At 40.3% G+C, this 20,163-nt stretch overlaps 1 protein-coding gene across 1 annotated transcript in view; it reads right to left on the bottom strand.

Moving 5' to 3' along the window:
- Positions 1 to 12,974: 12,974 nt before the first annotated feature.
- Positions 12,975 to 20,163, bottom strand: part of SLC38A11 (solute carrier family 38 member 11) — a 43,165-nt gene continuing 35,976 nt past the window's right edge. The window contains exons 10-12 of the mRNA XM_067549878.1: positions 19,603 to 19,715; positions 18,841 to 18,972; positions 12,975 to 13,892 (exon numbers count right to left, since the gene is read on the bottom strand). Coding sequence (XP_067405979.1) covers positions 13,644 to 13,892; positions 18,841 to 18,972; positions 19,603 to 19,715 — 494 coding nt within the window. The 3' untranslated portion in view covers positions 12,975 to 13,643. The remainder of the gene's footprint in view (positions 13,893 to 18,840; positions 18,973 to 19,602; positions 19,716 to 20,163) is intronic.

The following is a 20,163-nucleotide window of genomic DNA, read 5'->3' as shown; positions in this document are numbered from 1 at the left end:
CAGCCACCGAAGCTAACAGTGCAGGTAGGTGCCGAGGGACTCCCCCACTTGTCAAGTCAGGGGAGGCTCCCTGGCTGGAGATGCTGGCTCCAGCAGCAGATCTCCATGATCCGACCTCTGTGGGGATCGATGCTCCACCCTGCCTTCTCCGACAGTGAGGGGGAGTATCCACGCCGATTCCATCCTCGTGGTGTCGAGTCAGGTCAGTGCCGATGGTGCCCTCTGCACTGACAGTACGCTGGGTTCCACAGCGGGGTGGGTTGGCTCGGAGCTGGCTCCATGAGCCAGGCTTTCAGGTGGATTTTCTGGAGGGCTGAAAGCCTTATCAATCCATTCTCTTCTCAGTGGGGGTCAGTTAGCGCGAAAGTCTTCCCGCCAGAGTGCACGGCTTGAAGCCATGACACCGGAGCATACTTGCTTCCAATAAAAAACTAAGCTAAACTATCTTCAAGTGTCTAACTACCACTACAGCAGTTACTAATCTAACTAACTAATTAACACAAAAGAACCTAGTTTAACATTTAAACACGGGGAATAAAGCACTTGCAATGGAAGCGCAGGCAGTTCCAGTAACTGCCACGGGTGGAAAGAAGGAACTGAGGGGACACAGGGCCGGCAATGCCTCATATACTGCGGCAGGTGTGCGGGACTCCAGGGGGCACCAGAGCCGGCCCTACGGGATCTGCTACGGGGAAAAAAGTCCCAGTAGCCGTGCACGGAGGCGTGCACACACCTATAGTAGAATGGACATGAGCAATCACTCGAAGAAGAACTTAAGTCACTGAGGCAGTTTTTTTCCACATTTCTGAGCAACAAAAGTTTTGCAGGCATAAATGCTAGTGTAGACAAGGCCAAAGCTCTTCTTTAGATCTGGGAAAAGTACTCAGAGTGTCACAGCCTTAACAGAAGATGGAATAGATTGTTTTGCATAAGTAGTTAATGCATATTCTATGAGACCATTCAAAGTGAAGTGGCCAGTTAACACCTCTTCAGTCATAGGATAAAAAAGGGGGTTTAGGGGGTTATACATTGTTGGAATAAGACATAAATCCAGTGTCTTTATTAAATCCATCATTTTTAGTGTCTAGAAAAGTTATGAATTTAAGCTCCCAGGTTCATCTTTCGAAATTGATATGCAAGTTTCCTTTGAGGAAGGAGACTGAGAGGTCAGATATGGAGAAATTGCTTTGTGAAAAGTGTTCACCCATGGATAATACAGTGTTTTTGTCTTTTATCATTTTTCTGTGTGAATTCATTCAAAAGCATAGTGATTGTTTTGTTTCACCCACATAGTTGTTATTGGGGCATTTACTGCACTGGCTGAGGTACAACACATGTTGTGATAAGCATGTATAGGACCCTGGATCTTGAAAGGTGTGTTGTGGAGAGTGTTGACCATCATTGTAGCAGTGGAAATATGTCTACACAGATTTGGCATCTTTGGTAATGGCAGGGTCTGATGCCACTTGGAGTTGGTAAGTCCTGGTCTGTGGGGAGCTCATTTCTGATGGTGAGCTTGGCAAGGTTGGAGGGCTGTTTGAAGGCCAAAAGAGGGGGTTCGGGTAAGATTTCATTCAGGATAAAGTCAATCTCAATCTCACCAAGACCAAAAACCAGAGGAAACTAATAGTTCTAGCTTATCCAAAGAGAAAACACAGCAACAATAAAGGCATGATTTTTGAGAGGTCCTAAACACCCAAAACTCCAGCTCAGCACCTCTGTAAATCAGGCCTTAACTTCCATAGCAGGCTGTTGAGCTCAGATGTAAGTTATAAAACTCCTTGCAGTTTTACATTTTTGCTTTTCTTCTTCTTTCTTTAAGATAGAAATAACAAATTTTTGAAATAACAGCACCCTGCTCTGTCCCTGATAATAGCAATGGAATGGTTCATTAGCCATTACAAAAAACCAGAATGTTCAGCCACTCTAGTGACTTACACTGGCTGAACAGTCTTGTGGGCTTTGTAATAAATGTATGAAACATGCACAATTATCTCAGGCGTTCAGACTTTCTTGTACAGTAGAACCTCAGAGTTGCGAACACCTTGGGAATGGAGGTTGTTCATAACTCTGAAAGGTTCGTAATTCTGAACAAAACATTATGGCTATTCTTTCAAAAGTTTGCAACTGAACATTGATTTAATACAGCTTTGGAACTTTACTGTGCAGAAATAAAATGCTGCTTTCCCTTTATTTTTTTAGTGGTTTACGTTTAACACGGTAATGTACTGTATTTGTTTGTACCTGTGAGGTTCTACTGTACATTAGTTTGAATACAACAAATTCTGGTGAATCTCTGTACAGAGATTTTAGCATAGCAAGTCTGGGGAGGATTTTCAAAAGTCACAAAAGGAGGTCAGACATGCAACTCTTCTTAACCCCAAGGGAGGTGGGTGTCTAATTGCCGTTGTGGTTTTAGAAATCCTTGCCTGTTCTGTCTTTTCCTCGTTACACAACAAAAACAGCATGAAGAAACCACATAGGCACAGCTGGGTCCCAAACAGCCATGTTTATTAAATATAGGCAAATATGCCAGGTCTTGCTACTTACATACTGCTGTTCTGATTGGTTGTTGGTGGCTTCTAAACTCCGAACCCAGTGAGCATCCCTAGAATTTTATAAATTACATCAAGTGAAACTATTTATTCTATACAACAAAACAAGGTGATTTTAATAACTGATGAGGTAACAGGTTGCCTTATTTTCATATTACATTAATTATGTAAAAACATGTCAAGATGCATAATAGAAAAATAGATATTAAGGACACATAGTGCAATGCTTTTCTGTGCCTGCTAGCTCCATGACAACTAGTCTCTTGTTTGAAGATTTGTTATGTAAATGTTTGTTCCTTACATAACTGCAATATCCAAAGTGTAAGCCCGAGATGTTTGTCATACAGTACCAAAATTTCACAAGGACCTTAAGATACAATAGGGATCTAACCCACGATAGTTGCAGCAATGCCTTTCAGCTTACCTAGATGTTAATTCACTGCACTAAGAACACCTTGACTGTATCTTACCTATGACAAGAGACAGGGTGAAAAAAAGTTGTAAAACAAAGAATTCCCTCACTCATTATGCTCTGGGATTAGAGGGATATTCGGAGACTGGGTTTCCTTTCTGCTTCCTGTTACATATCTTAAATGCTCTGGACCTGGTTGACCTACCTGCAGACTAAGGCCAGGTTAATATGTGGTAGGGCTAATCACTTGGGAATAAACAGGGGTCCCTTCCCCAGAAATTATGGGTCCCCTGGGATCTAAATGGTCTCCAGGTGATCCACAGATGTCAGAGGCATCTCCTGGAGGCCATAGTTCTCTTGGACTTCTTCTGGCTTCCACTCAGGGCAGTTTATCTGGAGCCATTCTGCCAAGGATTCCATTGCCAGCAGCCATTCCTGGAAACTTCCACACAGATAGGACATGGTTGTGGTTGGGATGGAAGGATTGGAATGTGCAGTCCCAACTTCTATCTCAAGTGTTATCCATGACCCGCCCCCACTCCAGCTGTATATCCCACATGAACCCCACTAAAGAGTCTCTACAGGGTCTAGAACAGGGGGCAGTTAGTAAATGAATAGCCACAAACTCCTCTTCCCCCTTAAAGATCCCTAAAAACAAAAGAACCAGATTCCAGCATTAACACCCCTCCTATCCAGAGGCCAAATATCACAGGATCATCCTTATCTATGAATTATTAGTATATTTACGGGTACATTTCAAGGATGGGCAGTTCCACAAAACTGTCAACAAGAAAAAAGTTTTTAACTCTTCTTACACTTGACAATCACTATGACCGTAGTCCCTTTTCAGATTTATAGGGCTCATAAAATATTTTACTAGAAGTGTGAATAATCAGGACAGCCTCTGGATAGAATATATGATTCAGAACAGCAAGTCTTAGTGCGCCATCTGCAGCAATTGCACTCAAATATTTATTATGCAAGTTTCACCAAGGAATAATCAACATGCTTTTGTCAGGTGACTATCAGAAGTTCAGAGGAGAAAGCTGCCCATCAAGCAACTAGTGACAGAATAAAGAGCTTGTAGAAATATGTGCATTCAAGATGGGATTTGTCAAGCACTTGGTAGTTGGAATGTCAAATTATGCCATTCTCTATATAAAGTTTATTGACAATTCATTGATTTTCACATCCTGCACAAATTCAAGTTATTGAGGAACTTCATGGAATCTGGGGAATTTAAATGCAAATTAATAGTACTAATTTAGTAAATTCTATTTTAATTTCAATTGAAAGTGCTAGTTAATTCAGCTTATATTTCAGGTGCAGCAGAATATTGTCATAGCTTGAGAGAGTTTTCAGCTGTCCTTTCTACTGCATTCCCTCTGACGACCACAGTTTATAAACTGTTTCCCTTATTCTCAAGACATGTAGAAGCACCATGGTTTCTGAAAATAAAGAAGACATCCCTGAAAATAATTGTGCTTTCTGTACCAGGTCAAAGCTTCTGTGATGACACTGTCATATTTACTTCAAATAATCATAAAAAAATCGGTTTGTGTTCACTCATAACTAGTGTGGATGAATGTATTAATTGATGTAAATGCCCTCTAGAGGTATAACAAGAAAATACTGAAACTGTAGTTTTATTTCAGATTCCCTACAGATAGTTTATTTATCAAGTTCCTAGTATACAGTAGTGACAGTTTGCATAACTACAAAATTGTTTGTTTATAATTGTGCTGGTTGATAACCCATCACAGTCACTTCTACACAATACACTCAGTGATTAATAGGTGCCAAAAAACCACTGTAGTATAGTAGTAATCACTTGTTGTCCCAGAATCTGAATAATGCCAACACATTAGTGACTAAATGACTATCACATGTCTGAACTCCTCTATTTTCAACTCCATACTCAGGCTCAGAGTCTCTACACTAATACTCATTGGTCAGGCCTGCCAAATATATTTATTTCAGTGAAGAGTGAACTCTCCCCTGGACAAAGAGGCGTCTGAGCAAAGTAGGGGGCAGGCTATTATGTTTTCAGGGAGAGACTAAATGCTTTTTTTTAAAAAATACAATATATTGCAAATAAAGGAAGAGAGAATGTAAAGTGACAAACCTCTGCCAGAAGGGACTGAGAGAAAAAAATCTGTGTCTTTCTCCAAGTCTTCACATTGTCAGTCCTGTTGTTCACAGAAGTGCTTTTAAATGTCTCTGTGATTAAATGCTTCCAGAAGTGCCCAGTTTTCTATGCATTCTTCATGTTATCTGGTACCTGCTCATCAGTCAGGCTGCAAATTAACCACAGCTGAGACATTAAGGTGATAGTTAACAGTGTAATAATATAGGTGGATGGATAATTGAATGATTCAAAGAACACCTCCATCCCAAATTCTGTCAAAGTACTTGAGAAAATGCATATAATTCATAAAACCCCAAACACGCCAATATGATCGCCACCCCATTACAAAAACAAAATGAAAACAAGTGACTGGGGTACTACCTGTGCAGAAGGGGTTCTACATATGAGAGCAGACACAGTCAGTATTATACGGGGCTGAGAATAGGAAGCTGTTGTTTGACATTGTACTTAGAAGATGGTGCTCCCACACTGAGTTACTGAGAGAGGGAATTTCCAAAATACATCTCCTATGGATCAGTTTTTCCCTTCATGTCTACAGAGAAAGGGGAAGTCAGTCCATTAGTTTTTATATATGGATTTGGGGTTATAATACCGACTCCACATAGGTCTTAACTGAGCAAAAGATTTAAGCATATACTTAACATGACTTTAATGGGATTTAGGCATATGCCTACATGGAAACCGGGCCATAATTTTTAGTTGTTTACTCATGTCATCTAATGCAATTAAAAGATACACTTTCTTTGTAGCATAATCAACCGCAGACAGTTTAGAGCAGGATACATATCCCAGGAGGGGTGTGTCCCCTAAGTTCAACAGATGTGCTTTTCCCATTATCCAGTGGAGGTTACAGAGCAAATAAAGGGGTTGTGACTTTCTGAAAAGTCTTTTGCAAAGGTCACAGTCCTGGGCTAATGCCTTTTCTCCTTGCATGGTACCTAACCAAGGCAGGTGTCTTGGGGTTTTCCTAGTGCCTCTGTAGAAACACATACAGAATGTTTTCTGGATGACCTGGGAGAATAAGCCTGTGATAATACTGTTATAACAGTAGGATTTTATTTAATATGGTGAGAGTTTATTTTTAATGATTTTTCCTGTTTATAAATTTAGTGTCTTTGCTTCTGTCCAAAGATTTTATAAAGTGTGCCTATAGCTCCACTTCCGCAGCTCTTATTTGTGTGTATCTTTAGCTTGTTGCTTTTTTCACATTCTAAAGCTCAGAATAAACTTGCTTTGATAATACTTCACTCACTTTGTGTCTGCTGTTTATAGTAAAAAGGAACAGTGAGAGAAGGAGAGAGGGAAGCAACCTAACATGACTACCTTAAACAGTGTAGAAGAATCACAGACACAATGCTTAGTCCTGAGAATTTCAAATAAACAAAATAAGGGTTACTTTGGGGACAGTTTAAAGCATTTTATTATCCTTCTAGAAGAAACTCACTAAAATTCTTTGCTATTGTTGACTTTGGGTCTTTGTAACTTGTAGGCAAAATAGACTACTAGAATTTAAAAAAACCTTATGACAAAATTCAAAGTTTAAATTGCACATTGGAAAGTGTGGTAACATTACCTAGCTCATCTATATAACTTTTCATCTGTAAATTTCTGGTACCCAAATAACCTTTACTCTGCCTTCATATACCCCCACACTCCATCCAAAATACAGACAGCTATGCACCTTGGCTCCATACATTTCCAACATTAACAATATGAATTACACATTTCCCTGCCCTGTACCTTACTTGACATGTTAATATGTGCACCATCTATTACATGTCACCGACTTTATCACAGGATAGACACCAACCCAAATACATATTTCCTTGACAACACAAATATCTCGCTTCTTATATTTTTTATAAGTACCAAAAACCCGTAACACTTCTAATATATTTCCCATCTAGCAGGTGCTGGAAACTTTACTATGATTTTAAGCCTTAACAATTCAGAAAGGATAGGCTCTCTGAATTTGTCAATGTATGAAAAAAAAATCATACTGTGTACCTTGCCTGTTTTTCTTCAAAAGTTCCTAAATGAGTTAGGCTGATTACCAATAGAACTTGTGCTCCTAAGTCACTTAGGCACGTTTGAAAAGCCCACCATATTTTGCTGCACAAAGTTGAGTGCTTATTAAGTGTCTGTACCGAAATATCAAAGAATATGGGGTTTATTAGCGTACCAGCTGCCAAAGCATTTGAACAAACCATCAGTGGTATCTACAGTATAACTTGTCAACAGATTGTAATACTCTCAATGCTCATTAAAAGCAAGCATCTACCTTACAAAGAAAGCAAACAGGATGTGGGGGTGGGTATAAGGATGAAGTTATGGTTAGCTTCATGCTGTATTTCCATATTTGCCAATGGTTGGAGTTCTGTTTGTGTTTCGTTACATGTAGTAAATGTTGAATTTCCTGGTTTTCAGATACTTGAAATGTTTATGAAATTTCCTCTTCAAAAATTATGGTACACGTTTACAATTTTAACTTCAATTCAATCAAAACTTTAGTCTAGGAATTTTGTTTTAGTTTATCTGATGTTTGATAACTGCTTATCTCCAACATCCTCCAAACAATATTATCATTATAATTAATCTTCCCTCTGTAAGGCAAATAGTCTCGTGATGACAGAGAGTCTCATTATGGTGAAAGATGAGGGCTTGAGAGAAAGCTTTTACGAACCTTACATTTGAACTGAAGCTATAATAATTTAATAAAATAAATAATGACATTAAAAACAAGTGCCAAGCTGGAAAATCACTAATTTTTATTGAAAACAAAGCTAGTAAGAATTCAAAGATGAAGTGCTGAGAGGTGTTGGGTATTCTGTGTTTCCACTTGTCATTCCATCACATTTTACTGATTTGTGCATGTGTTCGTTATATACATTCCTTTTTCTTTGCAAATGTTGATTGTATTTTGAATCATATAAAATGATTCATTGTTATATCCCTAAAAATGTTCATATTAACTCTGTTAATATGTGATTAATTGTTGAGCACCACCTGATGGCCTGTTTCTACAACAGCATTCTGAATTTCCAAGCAACCAGATGCACCTTGATGCATTTGGTCTATACTGACTTACCACATATTTTTGCAACACACCCATAAAAAGATCTTGAAATTAATGACAAACATGCATTATCACTTTAGTAGACAAAATAATCTGTAGAGGTAGGTTGAAGTGATTCAAGTAAAGCTGCCTGCCTCTGGTACTGTGAATTAAGAATGCATGACATTGCAATTAACATCGTTTTCATTGTTTTGTAAGTACCATACATCATCGTCACCATAACTCTTGTCAGGAGGGAAAGAAGAGATTGCTTCCTTGTTTTATTTCTGGGAGCCGCTTAGCTATTGCAGCGGTAAGGGCAATACAGGAACTCATGTAGATAAAAAACTCTGCCCTGAGTACACCGCTGCATTCATTTCTTCCCTCTCTCCCTTTGCTCCCTCAGCTGAAGGGCCTGGATGTAGAAAACTTCTCCCTTCTTTTCTTCTTCTGTGCTATACCAGTCCCCCACCTGCATTCCACAAAAGGGAGATTGAGATCTGAATGAGGAGCTTACACTTCATACCTAAGTCTTAAGGTGCACGATCAGGCCATTGGTACTTAACACAAGACTCAATAACACTTCACCTATGACAAGTTCTATTGTTAGAAGCCTGGAGTCAGAAAGCTTTGACTATTCACCATCCTCTATTTATGATTTGGTTCTCTCCTCCTAAAGCACATCCAAGTTCCCAGCATTTTATTCTCTCTCTCTCTCTCTCTCTCTCTCTCTCTCTCTCTCTCACACACACACACACACACACACACACACACACGCACGCACGCACGCTGTAGGGTACTGGGATCTCTATCTCCTTACACTGATTGCCTCTTTCTTTCATGACATCCATCAATATTGCATTGCTATTGCTGATGCTTTTAGATCTTGACATATAACATTTTTCTGATGCTCCATTGGCCCTGTGAAGGAGTGTTACAATACCATTACTAAATCTAATGTGCATGAGCAATAATAAATTGTAAGACTCCATTGTTTCAACCATTTTAAAATATTGCCTATGGAGATTCAGCCAGATGCAATGGACATAGAATATTAGACATTACAAGCCAGCATTACAAGGGAATTGCCAACAGAAACTAACTATAACAGAGCTACCACAGTACTTTCTATCCCTCCCCCTATAGCTTTGGTGATAGTAACATCCAGTCAGAAAAGTTAAGGCATTCTTCAACACAGTTCCTTCCTCTGTTCCAGGAGGCTTCTCCTCTGATGTCCTGCTAACATTCCAGGATGTTTTTCTTGTAATATCCTGCTTGAATTCCAAGGTGGGCAACCTCCCCCCATATCCCTTATGAATTTCACAATATTCCAACATAAAAACCTACCAGAGAATGTCCAAACAAGGAGAGACTCCACACCAATATGAGAGAATGGGAACATTAAACAGAAATAGCTATAAAAATTAGTAATCAACACTAATTCATTGAGCCTTCGAGTCAACTCTCCTCTAAGATGTCCACAATTCATTAATGTTAACAGAGGTATCTGTAAAGTTAGTGCATACGTTAAAAGTTTCATTGTATCTCCCTGTATAAAAACATGGCTTTTTAGACCCTATCTACAATGGACAGTGAAGTGGATATAGCTGACTAAAACACTTCCAAAACCAAATATTTTTATTTGATTATAGCAGAGAGACCTATTAGTGCTTTTATAGGCCATGCCAATATTCTGAAAAGAGGGGAGAGTTGTTATTTGCAGAAAGTAAATTAAGTTACAGACCTTCATTTAGAGCACAATACTTGACATACAGTATAAATTTCATTTAGCTAAAGAAATCTTCTCCAAGACAAAAGGTTTTACATATGTCATATAAGCCACTGCCATGCAAACTCCTTTCCCTGTCACTTAAGTATTTTCTTCCATCAGCTTTTCCCTGATCCAATCTGCAGAATGAATTTTAACATACTGTATGAAAAATTGTTCAAAAGCTCACACTTTGCAGGTAGGATTGGAAGTGCCCACTACTGTTCCTGAAAAGCCATTTAATTCAATAGACTTTCAGCCACATGGTTCAGGAGGGCATTCTATGCATTACGCAAGAGTGGTTTCTGAAAGGCTGGCAGGCATATTGGCACTAGACCTTTCATCCTTTGGAATGTTTTGCCCTAGCCCCTGTGATGTGCCAATTCATGCCAGATACCTAGGACAATACTTGTGTATTAGTATAAATCAAAGTGATTGTTAAATGTATAATAGTGTATTTGATGTTTAAACTTTATGAAAACTAATGGGACGTTACATGTATTGTTTTTACTTATTTGTATCCTGCTATAATGTAATAGCAAACATTTACATTGTGTATATCCCTGTAACTAAATAACCCATCAAATGAGAAAGAAGCCTTCTGGAATGCAAATGATAAACTTTAACAGAAAAGTGCTAATTTCAAAGCAAGTGGTCATTGTGTGTGACAATTGGAGGTAAAAGACTCATAATTCATTCCTCACTCTCCATCATCTGTGACTCTGTCAGCTTATTTTCTGTGAGAAGGTATAAGTATGGATTCAAGGAAAGATCCTGGATCTGTGGATTGTTTGGATTCTTTACGGGGAAGTGCACCAGATGCAAAGCGGAGATCCTCAGAGACAATCTGGATACCCTGAAAAGATTTGAGAAACTGGCAGTTTATTACATCACTGCCACTATTTGGAATTACAAACTGTGATTCACGTGTGCATATATTTTACCTGTTTTAACCTCTCAATAACTCTAATTTCTTTTTTCTTAGTTAATAAAGCTTCAGTTAGTTTACTGTAGAATTGGCTACCAGCATTGTCTTTGGTGTAACATCTAGAGTACCAACTGATTTGGGGTAAGTAACTCGTCTCTTGCAACTGGAAGCAACCTAAATGTGATGTGATTTTTGGTGTAAGTGACATTTTATCACAATGTCCAATTTGTCTGGGTGGCAAGATAGACTGGAGAGTCTAAGAGGACAGTCTGTGACTCCATGGTGAAACTGGTATAGTGATCCAGGAGATCACATTTGTCATTGGCATGGTGAAATCTAATTATAGAACATGCCACCAGTTTGGGGTGTCTGCCTTGTTTCCAGACAGTCTGACGTGAGGTTGACAATCACAATCATGAGCCACTCCAGTATCACAGCCCCAACTGAGCAGCAGGGCCTCAGCATGGTCTCTGCAACTATTCAAAACATCAGCATATTAATAGCCAAGCTGTAACAATGAGAAAGTCAACAGTTTGTATTTGCCCTGTCAGATGCAGGACCATGAAAGACACCAAGCAGTATATATCTAAGGGAAGCTATCAGGATACAGTAGACACTCATTAGTAACAACATATTGGTGCCCTTTCGTTAAGTTGCTTCTACGTGCCTGTTGCTGTTATGGGTTAGTGTCATCTGAACCAAGACAGCCTGCTTTTTCTGATACATAAAACAGTACAGTACACAAAAGGAAGGGCACCCCATTGATGCCCAGAACCCCTTCCCTTGCAGAGCTAGGGGGAAAAGTCATGGCCTCACCCCCCAAATCCAACCAAAGCTTCATGTCCCTCCCTTTACCATAAGCAAAGTCTCCGTGGCCTCTGCCTCCCAGGAGCACAGGTTGGGGGGGTGGTGGCTGAGATCCCTTGGTGTTGCCTGTCATCGGTGGCAGGCATGGCACATTCCACTTGGCCCTGGCACTGCCACAGCACCAGTTCAGCCCACAGGGCTCAGTTTTCCTGCAGCTGGTGGGACAGCACCCTCTCCAGCTGGGGAGAGACGGGGCAGAGAAAGGAGACAGAACCAGTTACCCCATTCAGAGCTGGGGTTCAGTCCCAGAGAACCACAGGCTGGCCCTGGGGAAGAGGAGTGAGGGGGATGACACTGAGACCAGTTTGGTCCAAGATGGAGGACACTGAGATGACTCATGGGGACGTGGAGGGAGTGGGGTGAGCAGTGGCATATGAAGGGTTATGGGTGTTTCAGAAGGGGTGGAGCAGCCACATTGTGGGGGAGTTGTTGTGTGTGGGGTGGGGGAACCCCAATTTTGAGGGGAATGGGGCAGGAGAACTCTGGGTTTGGCACAGGATCCCCCAGCAAAACAGCTGACCAAGCCCGGCTGCCGGGGACAGGCTGAGGATGCTCTCACTGGCAGCTTCATGTTCCACCCTAGGGAGGGATGGCTGGCAGGGGAGGGCCCTGTGTGCAGCCTGAACTGGAGGGGGTGTATGGCTGCTAGCATGGATAGTGTAGATGAGAGGGAGGAAGAGGACAGCTCAGTGCACGGGGGTAGTCCCCAATACACGCCACTGCAAAAAGTAACCCTCCACTTGTCGCCTGCCAACCAGATGCTGAGGAAGGGAGGAAGAAACCTTCCAGCTTTGCCTCTGCTGCTTCCACGACCCCAACTTTCTCCCCCTGAAAAATTCCTCCTTCCAGGACCTCTCCCCAAACTCCCCCCTACACCTGCTCAGCACGCAGGCTATGTCAGGCAGGGCAAGTGGATGGGTCTGTGTGCCCTGGAGCTATGCTGAAGGGCCAGGAGGAGAGTGGAAAGATGCAGTTGGGAGAGGGGGTAAAGCCCCTACATGCCCCCCGCCAGTTGCCACCCCTGGATGTGACATCACAAATGATGCTTTTATGTGGTGGCTATGTTGCTGTTACCAAGAGGACAATTCATGGTAGGAAAAATGTTCCCAGGGGAAATGTTGCTCATAAGCGGTGATTGCTATTTCAAATTGTTGCTGCAAACGAGCGTATACTGTATTAATTAATTATCCCAACCTCTTACCTTGCATCTCTGGGTGAGGGGGGCCTCACTGCAAACCATTTGTATAGATTTAGAATTACTTTATTTTAAGGCCAAGCCACCAGCTAAAAATACCCCATTTAATAAGACTGACTGTGAAATGCCCCCTCATCCCACCCTACATTGAGGAGAAGCAATAGGAATCCTTGTGTGGCTGCGTATCACTACAAATCACAGACAAAATTCATAGGGCTACCCCCACTTCTTAGCAAAGATATAATATCAGAGTGGTATGGTCAGGTCTGTTAATAATATAGTTTTAGAAAATATACTAGCGCATATTTACTAGTATTCTGTGGAGCTATAAAAAATAATTACAATTAAAACTCCATTTGTTAAAGAATATAGAAAGTACATTCTAAAATGCCTAATCTATGCTTTTTAATTGTTTGATTTCTAATTTGCTAAAGTGCATCCTTTGCTATTGGTTTTCAAGTTATTCATGCAAATTAATGAGGCTTTACTGAATAGTCAGGTTTGATGCAATGCACCTTAAAGCACTTCACAATCTTAAGTCAAATCTTAATTCTCATCTGGAAAAGGATAATAGTATAAAACAAGATACAAATATAGTTGTATAATTTAAGATTCCTAATGAGTACAAAAACACATGAGCACTCTGTCCTAGTCATATTTAAATTAGAATTGGGTTGACTGAGTGGCCCTTTAGACTCAGGGTTGGCAAATTGATTAAAAAGGTGGAAGGGAGCTGTTGTAAAGAGAGGCATTATTAGGAAAGCAGTAGAACATTTCTCTTCCATGACTACATTCTTGGGGATGCAAGATAGTCATAACGAATCCAACTGTCATCACTAACACACCAACAGTCAGAATCAGGCAGGATATGAGATTATCTGAATGGTTCCATCGCTCTTCAGACAGCTTCAGATAACATGCTGTTGGGATGATAAAAACAAGTGGAGTAGCACTGAGAACCCCCTGGGAGGAGGAAACAAAAAAAAAATCCCCCATAAGCATATATTCACATCTCCAGCACAAAACAAACACTTGGAATTATTTTATAGTTAAACAGTTGTAATTAGATCTGTGCAAAAAGTTTCATATTAAGTGAAACAAGAATAGTGGCTTTTCTTCTGTATGGTTTCAATCACCAAAACCGAAATAGATTGCAAAGGAGTCTGCACAGTAATTTGAAATGTCTCAGAATGAAGGAAACAGTTACAACTTACTCATTTTACTGTAACAAGGTGAAATTTTACTCCGCATGAACTTGCTTTCTAATAAGCCAAATTGACATGAAAATTTTCAGCTACCGCAGTACAGTAAACATAACATTTTAAATAGCTTTGAAATATTTTATCATATGAAATATTTAGGAACATTTCCAAACAGGGTTTTAGAAAACATATAAAGGGGCAGTATTACTCATTAATCCTTATAGTTCCTTTCATGCACTGACTATCATAAAGCACATACCTGGATTTCCTTAAAGTTTTTAACTTTTAATAAAACAAAGAAAAAGCTTCCTACGCAAGATAAACATCAATGTAGCAATTTAACTTGCTCCTAGCAGCTACTCAGAACAGTATTGCTGAGCAATGTCTCCAAACACAGACTCTGATTCAGGAAAGCACCCTGTTGAGGACAATACTGAAGCATATGCTAAACTTTTAAGGGAACTAACTACAGGTTCAGCTTCAGTGCTGTCCTGAATAAGGATGGATTTAAGCATGTACTGAAGTATTTTCTTAAATAAGCTCCAGTGCAGGCTAGAATATAGTTGTAGCCATGCATCAGTTACCATCAAAGAGGTCTGCATTTCTGTGCAGGCCACCCTCTTACAGGCTTGTTATGGGTAATCTGCATTAATTACAGTTAAGAGTTTGTTGATTTGAGAGAGAGTAGGGGATGTAGTAATCCATGTGTCTCTTTATTTAATTCATTTGTATTTTCTTGATACTTATATTGTCATGCTGGGAAGTGTTATTGGCAGTCATCAGTTACAGACCTGATAGAAGTCAATGGGTGTACCACACACCCTTTATTCAGGCTACTTGATGGAGCAATTAAATGGCTCTTTTGCTTAGTGATAGCTGAAGCAATAGAAACAATCACCCAAGATCTGAGTAGAAGCTAAGCCATGTAGCCCAAGTGATTTCTCTAGAGGCTGACTGCAGACATAAGGGCTAGTGAATTGATTTATTGGCAGCTGTATGTATTTGTGTATGAATTAAAAGAAGCAGAAAGCAGGGAGAAAGTGAACTGACAGCAAGAGAAGCAGTGGTGATTGCAGTGCTTGGGAAGAAACCAAGGGACAGAACTTTTTAGGCAGAGAATAAATGAAAAGGCATACTGAGATTTCTGAACAAGGAAACTGCCTCCCGTTTGTTTCTACTAAGTTCAGGGAAACAGGACTTCGTATACATTTTTGTAAATAAACAAGATTACACCAAAGAAATACCAGATTTATCTCCTCAATTTCTTCTGCCAATGGAAATAATCTGACAAGGACTCAAATGTTGACTAACTGCTTGGGCTAAACAGGACAACAATATTATATTTAGGGAATGCTTACTTATATGGATGATTGGTTAAAAAAAACTTACGAATAAAACAAATAAAAATCATACCCACTTACTAATCTTGGAAAGAGTAGAACTGACATTCACTGGTCAGACCTCAATAATATAATAAATTTAGTCTAATAAATAGTACTATCAGGTTAATTATTCAAGGGATAAGTCTTTTTTGTAACGATAAAGAGAAACTATTTACAGTATAAGAAAGTTCTGCTTGTACACCTTTCACACAGCCCTGTATGAATTTAATTCCTCTTAAAAATAGGGAGAACTGCTGGAAAGAAAGTTATCAAAAGATGCCAAACAAGTGGCATGGGGGGAAATGCCAAAGGGAACATCTAGCCTGGCCAAACCAAGCCACGATGTATTCTGTTTATTTTAAGCTATTTACAGTTTGGAAAGGATTACAAACTGGAAAGAAACTATGCAGCTAATGATTTTAGAGGAGGCCAGTCAGGTAGTTATTTGCATATCAGGATTAGTTCTGTAGTATCAGTGTGAGCACAAGCAGCTAATGTGGCTGTTATAGAGCCTCTTCTCATTGCTCAAGAGGAAATTAAGCTGTAATGCAGAGCACATGTTGCTAAAACCCTAATCCTTCAATCTGTTACTTGTGGACATTTCCTTGAACCTGTGAGACCAACTCACTTCCCTCTACTTCACTAATTTCAGTGGGGCTTGCAGAATCAGGTCCTAGGATTCTCAACTAAGTGAAAAGAACAGCAACATAGAGAGTCATTTTTAGGTTCCCTTTATGTAATCAGAAGCAGTGGGTCTTCTTACAGGGCTCTCTCAAACCCCCTGCTGTTACACCCTGAAGTATGAGATACTCAGACCTACTATATTATTAATCAATTCCAAGGCCAGAAGAGACCATTCTGATCATCTAGTCTGACCTCCTGTATAACACAGGCCAGAGAACTTCCTCAAAATAATTCCTAGAACGGATCTTTTAGAAAAACATCCGATCTTGATTTAAAATTGTCAGTGATGAAGGCTCCACCAAAACCCTTGGTAAATTGTTCCAAATGTTAGTTACATTCATTGTTAAAAACGAACACCTTATTTCTAGACTGAATTTGTCTAGCTTCAACTTCCAGCTGTTGGATCGTGTTATATTTTTCTCTACTAAATTGAAGAGCTCATTATTAAATATTTTTCCCCATGCAGGTACTACTCAACTAATCAAGTCACCCCTTAACCTTCTCTTTGTTAAGCTAAATAGACTCAAGGAACTCAATCGCTACAAGGCATGTTTTGTTATAAATATCTGGACTGAAGCTAAAGGACTGGTTATAAAGGTGTATATATAGGTTATAAACTAGAATTACCATAAATGTAGACTGGCTAATAATACAATCATGTTTTGATGAGCTATACAGTGTGCTTCCTCTATCATTACTGTTTCATGTTGGCTAACAAATTATGTTCACATACAAGACTCCATTAGGCTAAAACAGGGGTGGGGAACCTTTTTTCTGCCAAGGGCCTGATGGTGGCCCTGGCGGCAGGGGGGAATTCGGCGGGAATTCGGCGGGGGCGCGGTTTCACGGTGGCGGCGGGGTTCTGTGGGGGGGGCAGTGCCCGCTGCCGAATTCCCCCCTCCCCCCGCCGCCGAAAAGGGGCAAATGGCGGCAGGGTTTCGGCGGCGGGCACCCCCCCCCCCCCCCACCGGACCCCTGCCGCCGCCGAATTCGCCCCCGCCGCCAGGGCCAGACCAAATGATTTCGTGGCCCTATACGGCCCGCGGGCCGGACATTCCCCACCCCTGGGCTAAAATGTTGTTTTTACCAGCAAACCAGTTTCCAGACTGTAACAAGTGGCCTTCTCCTTGGCACCTCCTCGTGGACTCAGGGCTGCCCTGGAAGTGGCCCCTCACCTCAGTTTCCCTTTTGAGTCCCCAGTAACTCCATGGAAGCTTATCTTCTAGTCCCACAACAATTTATTAAGGCATAGTGCAAGTACTCTATAAAATGTTCCAAAACATAGTGCATATCACCCCAGTGTAAACAGTCGTTAAAGTCACATATCTTTTTGGGCATTAACATAACATGTATCCCATATTCTGGCATCTTTCACCACATCCAGACTCTCAGTCCTTCTCTTCCTGACAAGAAAGCCACCCCACCTCTTGCTTTTGGGGTGCAACCCTGCTTTTCCCATTGGTAACTTCCACAGCCTCTCTGCTGGGAGTATTTTTCTTTCACTGTTCCTCTGGTCCACCTCTCCAGCAAGGAGATACCAGCAGGTAAACCCCTCTACTGCTCTCCCTTCTTTCAGCCTCCTCTGGCCCTTGGCTCTGGCTTAGACTCAGCAGGCAACACCCTCTACTGCTGCTCCGTTAGCCCTCTGCAGCCATCTGGCCCTAGCTCTCTAGCTTGGGGCCACAAGTCGGGAAATCCCTCTTGCTGCTCTCCTGCCTTTAACCTTCTCCCAGGAAGCACCTTCTCTCTTTGGCAGATCTCTTCTCTTGCCTCACTCCTGATTCACTCAGTCTACTCTGACTCTCACTGGATCTTCACAGGCCTCTTATAGCTCCCCAGATGCTGAACTGGCCCATCTGCGAACACCAGGATGGGAACAGGATTGCTGAGGCCAGTTTCACTTAATGGGCCAGCTACTCTGTTAGAGTCCTTAACACTTTATGTTGTATCAATTTTAAAGACAAGAAAAACCTTAGTATCTGTCTTTAAACTGAATACCTGGTTTTGGAGCCTCTGCCTTCAGTTTGAGGGAACACCAGAGTTCTAGGGATGATGCCTGGCAAGAGATATATTTTCCATCCTAAAAGGTCAGTTTTGGACCCCCACTCTCTGGCCTTCCCATAATGAAGATTCTGGTGCAGCTCAGTGCAAAGGAAAGTCCAATAGCAGTGGAAGAAATGGGCTGCAACCTCCCTTCTGTCATAAGCTTGACAGGAATCCAGGCTCAAAAGTCAGACATGGCTAGGGGATATAGTGACTCAACATGGGATACCTGTAATGCTGTAGTAACTATTTCCAAATAGCAACTGTCAACATTTTAACAAGCCCCATTGTACTCCACTGTCTTCTCTAACCTGTATTTAACTACTGGTAGTCATGGTCCACGGCCATCTGCCACATCCTTTGATAATGTACATTTACTCTTGAAGATTATGAAAGCCCTCTGGCTATCCCGCTTGAAGTTTACTTAGCTTCAGGACATTGCTCTTTTGTCTTATCTTCTGAGGTGGTAAATAATTCCCTTCCTTCTCTGACACTGCTAACTCTATACGATGTTACATTTAAACGAATATTGTAATTTTTCAGAATTCCATTTATATGAAAGTGTGATTTAGTACATAATGGAGCATTAGGTGCACTTACGTTCAGCTCTAAAACTATTCCAAGGCAATCATACCCTAAAGATATGCCTGTAGCTACACCAACAACAATCACTGTCACAGCAACATGGAGAATGGTTGTAAGGGTCCCACTGAAAAACACATTGGCAATTACCTGAAATGAAAACACAGTTTGTAACTTTTCTTTGGCTTTGTTATGGCTCTCAACCGTCTTAAATTTTTTACTTCAGTGAGATGTGTTAATCCTTTTCCAGAAATTATTTCATATGAAAATTATTAAATTGCAAAAAAAAAAACAACCCAACATTTGACGTGGCTATATGTTCAGCACATAGTTGTGCTCTTCCCACTCACCTGATAAACACAGTGAAATTCCTTACCATGAAGTCATTTATTAAAAGAAAAGATTTCCTACAGATTTTCCATTAATGGTATTACAGTACAGTGAAACAATCCAGGACTTTCCCTTTACTTCACTCTAAATCTCCTGCCCCATCCAGTTGCAATCAACTCCTGCATATTATATTGTGTGATTCACCATACTGGAGTTCACTATGTGCCAGTTCCATTATACCATACTTAGAATTTAAGCAGCACTATTACAGAAAACAATATTAAGTTTATGAAATCATAAGAAAAAGCCTACTAAAAACTTAAGCTAGCATGCATCAGACCATTATGTACTGACATTTACATAAGATCAGTCAGTGATCGCCATATATCTTATAGATTAATCACATGATTAAAAACATCATGGGGAAGAAAAAAAAGATAAATGCCTCACCTCTCTAGTCACAAAACATTCAAGGGGGAAAGTCAGGATTATAGTGACTCCGTAGCAAAACCTTCCAAATGTAGCAAGATCATCGTCTCTGCAATAGTTTTCAAATATATCTCCTGGATAATAGTGAAAAATGAAAATTATTTTCAAATTAATGACAATCATGGCTAATTATTAGCTGACATTTACACTCACGCAAAGAGATATAAATCACCAGAATAACTTGCACAAGTCAGAAGACGATTAGATAATCACAAATTACATTCAAAATGACCTTTCACTACGGCCGATAGTAGCAGCATTTTCTATTATTTCTTGTGTTCTCAAGATCATTTCCATTTAAGTATACTTACCATACACATATTACAGGGTTAAGCCTATTGTCGTCCTATTCTTTGCAGCTCTCTTTTTGAGATGACTTTGTTAACAGTATTTCTGGTATTTATTTTTAAATCAGTATGTTACCGTTTTAGAAAGAAAAACATTTGGTTAAAACAAACAGATTTCCTTTTTGTTATTCTTAGGACAAGAACAATTGCATAAGGAAGACTAGAGGGGTACAGC

The sequence above is a fragment of the Emydura macquarii genome, unplaced genomic scaffold (assembly GCF_026122565.2).
Source record: "Emydura macquarii macquarii isolate MOO-44397 ecotype Brisbane River unplaced genomic scaffold, CSIRO-AGI_Emac_v2 contig_1253, whole genome shotgun sequence".
NCBI classification, from domain to species: Eukaryota; Metazoa; Chordata; order Testudines; family Chelidae; genus Emydura; species Emydura macquarii.
The sequence above is the reverse complement of the archived record's forward strand: the minus strand, read 5'-3'. Positions and strand labels throughout refer to the sequence as shown.